The sequence below is a fragment of the Vespula pensylvanica genome, chromosome 21 (assembly GCF_014466175.1).
Source record: "Vespula pensylvanica isolate Volc-1 chromosome 21, ASM1446617v1, whole genome shotgun sequence".
NCBI lineage: Eukaryota > Metazoa > Arthropoda > Insecta > Hymenoptera > Vespidae > Vespula > Vespula pensylvanica.
In genome coordinates, this window is record NC_057705.1 from 2,257,563 (window position 1) to 2,270,612 (window position 13,050).

Here is a 13,050-nt window from a genome sequence, read left to right on the forward strand (position 1 = left end):
TCTTTTTTCTTCTTTTTATTTCCTATATCCAGATTCTCTCCTTTATCTCATTCTCTTTCGTCATTCGTATGTATAGCCGATTCTTTTGTTACATTGTACGAGTTACAAGGACTGAGAGATTTTCAATTAACGATCGTTCGAAGTTGGGTAATCGGTTAACAGCGAGTACATGACAGACAGCCTTCTAAAAAGAAAATACGTCGATCTAGATCGATTAAACGTGTTGTCTATCGTTTCATGTTTCACCCTTTCTCTCTTTCTCTCTCTCTCTCTCTCTTTGTTTCATGATATTTTTCGTTGAAAGTATTATACTCACCTGAGATATTGATTTTTCCCGAGACGAGAAATATTGGAATATTTGCATAACAGAAAAATTGTTCCTTCGCGTTATTAAATTTCAAGGATCAACGAGCACACCATGCAATTCCTCTGATGAGATTAATTATTCTGTTACCGTTACCATATGTCGAGGAAGTTGAAGCTTTACCGAGAGATTTATATTCCTTGGACGTCATCGTAAATTGTAATCTTTTTTTTTCTATTTTCTCTCTCTCTCTCTCTTCTCCTTTTATTTATTTTTACCATTTTCCGTTTTTTTTTTTTTCTACTTTTTCCTTTCTTTCCCTTTAAATATTACCTCTGTTAAATATTCACGTTTAAATATGTAAATTGTCTTGGAAAATGATCGTAGAAAGTTAAACGTTTCGTTTATTATTCATATTATTTTTGCATTGTCGTAATCGTTTCTAGTAACGTTTCGTAGAAAAGCTGTCTATCCGAATGACAATAAATCGATCTCTTGGAAATGTTAGGGCGAGAGAACGCGTTTAGGACCCCTCGACATGTGCCTCGTTCTCACGCTGCGCCTTGGCCATGGTAAACGAGGAAGAAGAAGAGAAGTAGGAGTAGTTAGGGAGGGAGAAAAGGGGGGATGTATGGGGAGAAAGAGGGAGGAAACGACAACGACGGTAGCGGTGATTCCGGTTTGGAATCAGGGAAGCATTTTGGTCTTGTCGTTGATTAGGAGGAAGCATCGAATAAATCGTTCGATGATATCCATTCTCTTTTTTTTTTTCTTTTTCTTTTATTTTTGTTTCTTTGTCTTTCTTCTTTTTATTTTGTCTTATCATTACTATTTTTTTTTTTTTTTTTTTTTTTTTTTTTTTTTTTTTTTTTTTTTTTTTTTTTTTTTTTTGATTCATTTCTTCTCTCGGACAAACGTCGAGTCCATCGTACTTAATCCTTTTTATTGTTTGTCTTTTTTATTTTCGTTCTTTTTTTTATTTACTTTTTTATTTATCTTTTTTTTTTCTCTCGGAGACAACAATTTCGACGAGTAGGAACGAAATTTATCGACAAGTTTTGTAGTTTTATTTATTTATTTATTTATTTATTTATTTATTTATTTATTTATTTATTTATTTATTTATTTATTTATTTTTTTTTAATTTTGAGTAGATTTGTTGGTACTTAATATAATTTGTTTAACCAACTCGATAGAGTTTTTCGATAGACACGGTTAGGTTTTTATTTTTTTTTTTTTTTTATTCTTTCGAACAAACGTCGAACTCTTTATTTGAGTTAATCTTTTTTTTTTTTTGTCTTTTTAATTTCTCTTTTTTTTCTCTCATTAAGGGAAAAGGAAACATTAGAAATATTTATTTCGAATGATTGATACCATTTGTATAAAACAAAATTTATATATATATATATATTTTTTTTTCTTATCCATTACAAGAAGAATTCAGTATTCAAAGATAATTCAAAGATATTTCAGTATTCAAATGGGACGAGATACGTTTATAAAGGATCGTGACCAGGGAACTCGAAACTTTATACATACTTAAATGACAGTAGGGTGCTTTTATACGTGTCTCAAGAAATATAATAACGTTTACAATGAATCTTGAGGATCTCTTTTTCTTTTTTATTTTTATTCACTTCCTTCTCTTTTTTTTTTTTTTTTTTTTTCCCGACGTACCTTTCAATATCTCACCTACGAAACGTGAACGACATTATCTCGAGGAGTTTATCTATCTACGTGAAAGAATTTGGAATGAAATAAATACTCGTATACGTACTTACTTACGTATTCACGTAAGTAACGGTGAAAATAATATTTTCAATGTTATATATTCGTGTTACATATAATGGCATATATATTATATATTCGAGTAAGATCTACGAAGGGAATAATAGTTACAGTAGCATCTAGGATATCGTGTTGGTTTGTTCTTAATCGAGTTACAGATATATCTAGTTTGTATGTATATCTATTTATATACTATACTACACATATTTATTATATAATATATACGTGGACATACACGTAAGTATTTAAGTATATACCTGGAATCGTAATAGCCCTGCCGTGTACGAAGTTACAGCACGATTCGTGTTGTTACGTATATATATACATATATGTATACATACATATATACATACACACATATATATATATATATGCATATATACATACATGTATACCGAATACGATGTTAGCAGCGTCGTTATGAACTTAAACTAGGCCAACAGAAACGTGCATTGCCCTGGTACTATGGGAGGGTTAAAACAAGGGCCGATGCAGAGTTTGAAATCGATAATCGCGTCTACGCTTTGCTATTTTCATCCTATCAGATATGTGTCCCCCTACTACACCCCCCTTTGACTACCTCTATCCTCTTTTGCAAAATGTCTTACATGAATAAAGTGTATAGATGTTTGTATGTGTTCGTGTGTCTATCGTTCACGAGGATTATCGTCCTTTCATCTTATCGTATTTTTATAGAATTGATTTTCATAGAATCGTTTGTGTTCATTTATTTATATATATTTGATATATTTTTCGTTTCTATTATTAAAAAATTTCGAGATAATTTCGAAGGATTTATAAGCCGTTATTTATTGTTATTATCAATTCAAATATTATATATTATACTATTTTATATTATATTAAAATATATTCTATTACTAATAGAATACTATATAGCGTACCAATAGTATATTAAATTAAATATAGTATAACATACAGTATAATATAATATAATATGAAAATTACTATATTATTCCACTAACATATTGATAAAATATATAATTAATAATTACGATTAACACATTACAATAATAAATCAAAGAATAAATTCTTCTTCGATTAACACGTGGAATGATTCTTTAATGACGTTTGTTGCATTAATTAGAAATTGTATATCGTATTGTGTGATCGAATTAATTTGAATATTTTTCTTTAAATTTATGGAAGGTAGCCATTTTTGTCACCCTATATTCTTCAAACTCTTTATTCTTCATCGCGTGTATAGTAGAGGTTGAAAGGACTTTTGTACTTTTTCAAAGCCCTTTCTCTTCCCCTCCCCCCTCTCTCCTTCTCTCTCTCTCCCCCTCTTGAGAGAGTACCGTTACTTTGAGAAACCTCGCCTTGCCCTTGGGCCGTGCGTTTCACTAACCTAACGTAACCTCGCTCTTGCGCAACTCCTTTTATCCAGAGTTACGCTTAGCCGCGACTTCCGCTTTCGTTTAGATAGTTATCCAGATAAATGTATTAGTAAAAACGACCTTTACGGAGAGACAGAGACAGAGAGAGGGGGGGGGGGGAAGGGGTAAGGGGAGAAAAAAGAGGGAGGGAATTATTTTCTTCCTCGATTACATTTCACGTCAAACTGGATTATGACGGTCAGTTACATCGTCAAGGCTAGTAGAATAATTAAATAAAATAATTGAGAAGTAATTCGTTAAAAGTTGATACGTCGACTTATGCGATTAATGATCTAAGGCTGTTTAATTTGTTTTTTTTTTTTTTTTTTTTTAGACATATGATTTTTTTTTCTATATTTGTCTCGTTCTTTTTCTTAGTTTTTTTTTTTTTTTTTTTTTTTTTTTTTTTTTTTTTTTTTTTTTTTTTTTGATCAATTCGAACGACATAATGTTTCTTTTTATTTTCTTTTCTTTGTTATCGTTCGATCGGATAATTTTTTAAACGAGATCTCGAATGAAATCTCTTTCTCGGATTCTGTGATAATCGACGTCGTCGATTGCAAACTGCATATCAGGTTCATGGACTCATATGTATGTATTAATTCCGATTTGATAATTAATTTATTGCCGTGATATCTAATTCGTCGAATTAGATATTTGAAGGAAAAGAATTGAAATAACACAATTTATTTGAATGAAACTGACAAGAAAAAGAGAAAAAGAAATAGAATTATTTCCTCTTTTTCCGTTATATAGTAAGTAAACTAATTAAAATGATCAACTTGATCGGAGCAATGAATTACTTCAAAGTTTCAAGGATCGTTCGTTCGTTCGTTCGTTTTGTTCCAAACAAAAAATTCTTTTTCCTTTTGTTTTCTTTTTTTTTTTTTTTTTTTCTTTCTTTTTTTCAACAAACATCCAAGTAACAACGTTAATACGAAGAATTAGCTAACACGTGTAAATAAAATGAATTCAAAACTAATATATAATTTTTAGAGCAAAACGAGTTGGACGATAGAATCGTCGATAATTTTTTACCATTATAAATTCTATTACGTTAGATATTCGATCTTCTTCGTTCTTCTCGATCGTACAAATAAGAATTATATTATCTATTTACTCTCAATGTTCTACGTATCTACCGATCTACTGTCTCTAAATCGATCGGAACGATTTATCTTACGTATCATTATCAGTATCCTTCTTTTTTTTGTTGCTTTTTTTTTTTATTTCCTCTTTTTTTTTTATTCCTCTTTTTCGATCGCTCGCTCGCTCGATCGATCGATCGATCGATCGATTGATCGATCCATCGATCGATCGCTCGATGGCTCGTTATTAATCGAGATCGAATCGATCAAAAAACTCTTTCCGACTTCCTTGGAGGTCCTTCGAGATTATTTTTCTTTAAGTGAAATTTTTCTCTTCTTCGTCTTCCTCCTTTTCCTCTCTTCTTCTTCTTCTCCTTCTTCTTCTTCTTCTTCTTCTTCTTCTTGGACGAGCAATCTGAACGGTACCTTTATACGTGTCTGCTTGTATTTGGTAGATGGGATCGGTATCTACTCTCGGCAATTCTACACTCTTCTTTATACGGCCGCGATTACATCGGTATGACCTTATTTCGTGTGCCGACGGTGATCGACTTTGGTGAAATTTAGGCTCGAGTTTCACGATCGTTCATGCTCGAGTTGTTCGAGAATCGATATCTCTTTGGGAAGATGTTACTTCTCTTACTGAATGGCTCGTTATACAAAATTTATTTCGATATAATTCGAGAATCGTTATATAAAAATTCGTTTATACGACGATTTCGTCGTTTACAATAATATTTCGGATGTAATACGTATCTTTCGATCGGATCTTACGTTTTCTTTTTCTTTTTTGCTTTTTTCTTCTACTTGTTCTTTTTTTTTTTTTTTTTCTTCGGACGTACTTTCAACGATATCGAATGAATGAAAGGAGAGAAAAATCGATATTATTTTTGTACACGAAGGATGGCCGAACTGTGTTATTAAATTGAAATTAAAGGGAGAGTTTGTTTCGTAGAAAAGTTATATTATTTCGTGCGGCTATTTTCGATATTAGAGACTTTTAAAAAGATCATTTTTAGAATCTTTTCAAGAGTTTTTTTTTTCGTATTGTTTTAAACTACGAATTTAGATCTTTTTTTTTTTTTTTTTTTTACGATTTGTAAAAGATTAATTTAAAGAGGCTGGAAAAAGAGCGATCGATCTTTACAATCATCTAAGGACTTTTGATCCATCCTGTATTTAATTATATCGACGAGTTTTGCGTATTACGAAAGAAATTAAAAAATATAAATATTTTTATATAACAAGATACGTTCGATGGAAAATAATAATTTCTAAAAGACAGAGAAATAAAATCACAAAGCTTCTATATTTAATTAACGCGATAAAATTCTCATTAATGTTAACATTTTCTTCTTATCTCGATAAAACCTTTCGATTTTATTTGCAATAAATGAAAACAACACGATCGTAAATATTTAATAATATTGTTATATATAATTGAATAAATATTTTTAATTTACTCACATAAATTTATCCTATCGTTTCATGGAAAATAATTTCGTTTGAACGTATTATCAATGTATACGTTCGTCAAAATTAAATTCTTATTAATATTAAAGACTTCTTATCTTGATGAATACTTTGAAATTACTTTTTAAATTAAATCAACGTCCTTGAGAGCTAAAAATACGTTTAAAGAATGTTTCTCTCTTTTTCTCTGTAAATTTATTATTTATTTACCTATACACACACACACACACACACACACACACACACATACGTAATGATCGTTTTGTTGTAGAAACAAGTCCCCTAATCTAAAGAAGACTCTCCCTTCAATCATTCGAATTAGATAAAAATCGTGTTTACAAGCTCCCCTCGTACTCAGTTGATCTAGACTAACGTCTTTATCTTTGTTAGAACTCGAACGTGCCTTTGCAATTTGTCGTCAAGTGTATCCACTTTCACACGGATGTTAGAAACGACATGTCGCGTAGTTTAACGAAATGGTTGTTATCGGTAGAACGATACGGTAGAACTCATCCGATGACACTTCTCTTAACACGGTTTGCATATACTTTTTTGCTTTTAATATTTAATGGAGAAGACTTTCGTGTTGGATGGTATACTCTTGGACTTGCGTGATTCATTCATTTATTTCTTCTTTTTCTCTCTTGAAAACATTCTTAAGAAATAGAGGAAAGTGAGAGAGAGAGAGAGAAAGAGAGAGAGAGAGAGAGAGAGAGAGAGAGAGAGAGAGAGAGAGAGAAAACGAAGTATAAATTATTCTAAGACTAATTAACATCGTCGCTAGTCGAAGCGATATCGTTGTGAACGTTAGCTTCGTGAATATGTGAGTGTGTATGTATATATATATATATATATATATATATATATATGTATATGTATATGTATATGTAGATACACACACATATCTATTAATCGGGCCCTTTCTGGTTCGGTTCAGTACCGTACCTTCAGAGAGAACTGGCGAGATAAAATCTCGTTTGACTTTTAGGAATGTGCATGCTCTATTCCCCTTCGTAAGTAAATTAATTCTCGATGTGTTTTAAATCGTCGTTTTTCTTATTGATCATTAATCCTTCCTTTTCTATGTTCCGATCGCGTGCATATACTGCACCTGGAAACGTGTCATTAACTTTTAACGATTTATTAACACGTGTTTCGTGATCTGTTGTATTATAGAATTGATAAATAATATCTTATATTGAATTTTATATATATATATATATATATATATATATATATATAGAAACGAAGTGATCGAATTAATACTATATTATTATATAAATATAAATACAATATATTTTTCCAATGTAACAATATTTTTTTTTATATAACAATAGCATTTATTTTTACAATTTTTGGCATTGCTATATTACATATGTAATACATATTTTTGTTACATACTTGTTTATATTTGATCAATATTTTTATTCTCGTTCGTTGTTTCTTAATTTTTATATATCGTTAATGCTTCGTAAAAGATTAGCGAACTATTTCTTACATTACTCCCGAACAAAAGTCATAAAAAAAGAAAAGAGAAAAAATATATATATATACATATATGTATATCGTCGTTGTAATCTGTATTCTCGATTACTATTAAAATCTGCGTAATTATCGTCGAGAGAATGATTATTTCGTTCTTGGCCGAAGAGAAAGGTGAATTTACGATGGACGATACTCTTCGTACGCGTTTTCTTCTTCTCACACAATAAACATAACCGTGCCGTTTAATTTTCTTTTCTCATTTTTCCGATCTTCGAGAGCTCTATAATACAGCACGAAGGAGATAGCTTAGAAAGGCAAAAAAAAGGGAAGAAGGAAAAAGATAAAAAAAGGAAAAAAAGAGCAAAGAGGAGAAGAAGAAAAAAGAAAGAAAGAAAGAAAGAAAGAAAGGAAAGAAAAAGAGAGAAAAGAAAGAGACAGAGAGAGAGAGAGAGAGAGAGAGAGAGCGAAAGAGAGAGAGAGAGATAGAGAGATAGAGTTAGAGAAAGAGAGACAGAAAGAGAAAGAGAAAGAGAAAAACAGAAAGACCGAAAGAGATAGAGATAGACTTAGAGTTAAAGTTAGAAAGAGAGAGAAAGATATAAAGAGCAAAAGAGATAGAGATACAGTTAGAGTTAGAGTTAGAGTTAGAATTAGAAAGAGAGAGAGAGAAACATTGAAGGAGCGAGATGGCCTCCCGTAGAAACTTTCCCTCTTGATAGTTTAAGAGGAGGCAAATCGAGTGAGGAGACACGCGCTTTGAATGAAACTGCTGCTCGACTCGAAAGATTAGCCTCGGACTCGCTCCCACGCCTCATCTCGGGTATCGCGCCATCGCAGATACCATCTAGTTGCTTCCAGAACCTTACTCGATCGATAAAACCTCGACTAGCTCGGCTGTCTATCTCTCTGGTACTCGCTCTCTCGTGCTCCTTGCAAAAAAACATTCGGAGGATAGTCTCTCTCTCTCTTTCTTTCTCTTTCTTTTTTTTTTTTCTTGTTCTTTTTCTTCTTTCTCTATCTTCTCTTCTCTTCTCTTTTCTCGACTTGGCGACTTATTGAGGAAGAAACTCTTAGCTACTCCTTTTCTATTTCCATGGGGGCCCACATTACCACATATACGTTGGATCTCTTCTCTCTTAGTCGATGTTGTTTTAAGATAAGGCAATACACTTCTTCGAAGAATAGGAAAAAGCAAGAGAGTTACTCTCGAGGAACGTAAAACCTTATCCTCCTTCTCTTCTTCCTCTTTCATTCTTCTCTTCGTCCTTATCCTCGTCTTCATTCTCAGCCTCCTTCCGCTTCTTTTCTTTTTTCTTTTTTCTTTTTTCTTTTTTCTTTTTTCTTCTTCTTTTTTCTTTTCCTTCTTGGCAATTATCTACAGGAGGTTTCTCTCTCTATTCTTTTTGCTTCTCAAAGTGTGACTATGCTGTAATTCTAAACGATTGTTATACTGATTAAAGAATGTTGAAGAATATATTATAAGTACATAGAAATCGTTGATATCTTTTGCTAATCATCGTCAATCGATCATTTTAAGATTCTTTTTATTTTCTTCCTTTTTTTTTGAAACGACTTCCTTTCTTTTCTTTTCTCCTTTTTCTCCTACAGAATTTACAAAACTCCAGCTGAACTCTTAGAAAAATTCACATTCGATTAGAGATTCATTCCTCGCTTCGGACTATACTTCAAGACTAACAACATTATTAATAAATATAATTAATCCTACCGTGAAACTTAAAACATTCTCACAAATACACGTGAAGGATATTTCGAATTTAAAAACTACTTCATGTCCATCTCACTTCGAGAAACATCGTTCGATTGTATTAAAAAAAAAAAAAAAAAAAAAAAAAAAAGAATGCTATAGAAAAAGAACGAGAGAAAGAGAAACGGAAAGTCCAGGAAGAGGATTATGAAATATCAATGATATTACACCATAGAAAAAAAAAGAAATTGTATTCATTGTAAGCTTACGACTCCGTGGGACTTCGAAACTGGATTGTTAAATCGTATTGTAAAATATCATTGTTATGTTCTGTTGTGTAGTTGACATTAATTTGGTGGCGCCGATGCCACCCACCGTTCACCAGTCAGTTAGTCAGCAAACTAGAACCCCACAATCCCCACCAACCCCCCACCAACCCTTAACCAACCCTCACTTATAACCTCTCACACCTTTCCCCTCACCTATCGGTGAGATCACCGTCACCATCATCGTCGTCAATATTTACTATAAGCCCTTTGTTTTATACAAGAGTAGACCTTGCTTGACACGCTGATACAATTCTAAGCCACACCTTCGCGTATAACGTGCTAAGAGGAAAGTTGGTTGCATAAGGTCGTAAGAGGATCGACCTCGTTGTTTGTTCGTTCCATTCTTTGTTCCATCGATCGTTCATAAGTTAGATCTTTAGTTCGCGGTCAGTTTTATGTAAGATTATTAACCTTCTACGTAAACGTTGTTATCGTTTTAAGAATTGTTTTTTAGCTGTAATTTTATTTATATGTATATATTATATATTGTTATATAATATATATATATATATGTATTGTATGATTTTTATATATAATATTATATCTATATAATAATACAATATATGATATTACATATAGTATATATAAGAATTATACACGTATAAATTAACAGAAAAAAATAAATGAATACAATTAACATGTATCCTTTGCTTTCCTTTCAGGTGATACCGGCCGATCGTCGTTTACCAGAGAAAGAAGAAATATGGACATTACCAAACGATCAACAGGAAACATCGACATCGTTCGACGAACTCGTCGATGATAGATCCAAGCTTTCGCAGGATTTAGAGAAAAACCTATCGTGTAAAACCCAACAGGAATCATTTTCTTTGGATAATGCGGATAACGGGGACGTTAATTTGCCACGTAGTCAAGAAACAAGGAAGAGCAAAACCAAGAGAGTTAAGAGTTATCTTCGGAAATGCAAGGGTGCATTGTCGAAGGGCGACGAAACTGTTTCTGAAAAGAAACGTCAAGAGAATTGTACGTCTTGGTATCTCGAGGATAATCATCAATCGGTATCGACTCGTCGCGAGGAGATAGATGATTATATAGAAAAGTATACTGATCTTTCCGAGGAAAGATTGCAGGAAGAAAAATATGATCAGGAAGTTATAACGAACGATAACTTCGTCGAGGATCCATTATTCGTTAAGTCATCGAAGGATGATCATAGGATCGATCTTGAAAGTGAAAGTAGGACGATCGTTTCCTCGGATAAAAGTGACCCATCCGTTTCTAACGAAAAGTGTCAATCCGAAAGGAAATCTTTTAGAAAGGAGAACGATAAAGAGATTGACGATACGAATTTCGATTCGGTGATAATCGTTGGTTTAGCAAAGGACGATACGAATTTGAACAAGTGCGATTCTAACGATACTCTGATAGCTGAAGTGTCCGAGTTACGTGTTAACGAGTTTAACGTTTCTTCCAATTCTACGAATTTTCTCAAAGAGAATGACGGAAGAGAAGAGAATATCGTCGATTCTTTTAAAATTCAGAGAGAACAGGATGAAGAAGAAAAAGAAAAAGAACAAGAGGAAGCTAACGAAGAAGTAGATAAAGATGGATCGAACGATATCGAAATCCCATTGATCTTGCCTCTACCCGCGGTGAGTCTATCTTTATTTTTATCTAATCGTTTTAATTTCGTCTCTTTCAGCAACGAGTAGCATAAGCGATTTAATCGTTCGACTTTTCATCGTCGTCCAATTTTACCTCGTTTGGTATCGCGTTTAAAATTTTTTCATATTGTCTCTCTTCCTCGTATTTTCTCATATTTCAAATCGTTTAATTTGCTCTCGTTTCAGTAATGAGTATCATCTTCACATTAAACGTTTCATTATTTGATTTTTTTGTCTCTTTTAGTAACGAGTCTTTCTGTTTCTTTTTTTCTTTTTCTTTTTTTTTTTTTTTTTTTCGAATCACGAATCACGTTTCGATCGGTTTAATTTTACCTGTTGTAATAAGTAATTAGTTTCTTTATATCATATCTCAAATTGTTTGATTTCCTCCATCTCTGTCACTCTCATTTTGTATCGCATCTCAAATCGTTTAATTCCGTCTCGTTTCAATTACACGTTTAATTATTTGATTTTGTCTGGTTCTACTAATGAGTCTCTCTCTCTCTTTCTTTTTTTTTTTTTGTTTTTCTTTTTATGAATTACATTTCGATTCGTTTAATTGTATCTGTTATAGTAAATAATTAGTTTCTTCGTATAATATTTCAAATCGTTTGATTTCCTCTATCTTTCTCTCTCTCTCTCTCTCCTTCTTCATCACATATAAAATCGTTTGATTTTATATATAAGCGTTATATATTTTTCGATAGAATGAATCTCTTCATTTTTAATTTGAAAGAAATTATTTGATCTGATCTTTTCGGCAATGAGTCTTTCTCTCTTTTATTATATCAAATCTTAAATCGTACGATTTTGAAACTTTCAACGATTTTTTAAAGTCTCTATTAGTTTAATTATATTTTTTCTTCTTTATTTCTCTCGTATGGTATCTTTGAAATGGTTTTTTGTTGAAAAAAAAGAAAAAAAAAAAAAAAATAAGAAAATTATTTCACAACAGACTCGTGAGAAAGTATTACTATACCACTATAAAAGACACGACGTAACGGAGTAAAGAGATAAAAGAGCGTAGTGTTATCGTTAAATTTATAACGATCTCGAACCGAGAAGCTGTGCCTTAAGTACGTACGAAATTCGACGTGTTTTCTGGATCGTCGATGTTTCGATCGTCGTGTTGTTGTTGGTCGAGAACGTGGGCGTAGGGTGTCCGAAAATCTCTGCATGAATTTGTCTCTTTTATCGATCGAATCTTTTTTTTTTTATAAGAAAAGTAACTTTAACTCTTTTTTCTCGATACTTCGAAAATAATAAGGGTTATTTAAAAAGAGAGAGAGAGAATAATTGAACGATCTATAACATCATTAATAGTCAAGTGGATAATCGATAATAAATTCTGAATTTTGAACAAGTAAAAAGTTATTTAAAAAAGAATGATATATATATATATATATATTATCGATATCATACATATCATAAATAGGATACTGTATGATATAATTAAATTTATTATTATATTATAATTATAACTTGTCTATAATTGAAACTTTACGATAAAAATTAGTGTGTATAGTGAAAAGAAAAAGAGTACTCTGAATGGAATATTATTCGTATGGATGTGCAATAGAAATTATTAATTTATTATGAAAATTCGATTTACATATGAAATAAAAAGATTCGTAAAAAAGATTTCCTAAGCGTAAGTTTATCAAACAAAATGGTTCGTACAATGTTCGTGTAAAAAATAGAAAAATCGAAATATTTATCTCGCGTGTTCTTGTGAAAATAACGCGAAGATACACTCGATATGTCTGAAGAAAAAGACAAAGAAGAGGATGAAAAAGAAAGAACAAAAAGATATATGAAGATGAAGAAGAGGAAGAAGAAAAATATGAAGATGAAGA

At 31.7% G+C, this 13,050-nt stretch overlaps 1 protein-coding gene across 3 annotated transcripts in view; it reads left to right on the forward strand.

The window, feature by feature from the left end:
- Window positions 1–13,050, forward strand: part of LOC122636288 (puratrophin-1-like) — a 346,508-nt gene that overhangs the window by 23,448 nt on the left and 310,010 nt on the right. For all 3 annotated transcript variants that reach the window (XM_043827348.1, XM_043827349.1, XM_043827350.1), the window contains exon 2: window positions 10,232–11,182. In XM_043827348.1, coding sequence (XP_043683283.1) covers window positions 10,232–11,182 — 951 coding nt within the window. The remainder of the gene's footprint in view (window positions 1–10,231; window positions 11,183–13,050) is intronic.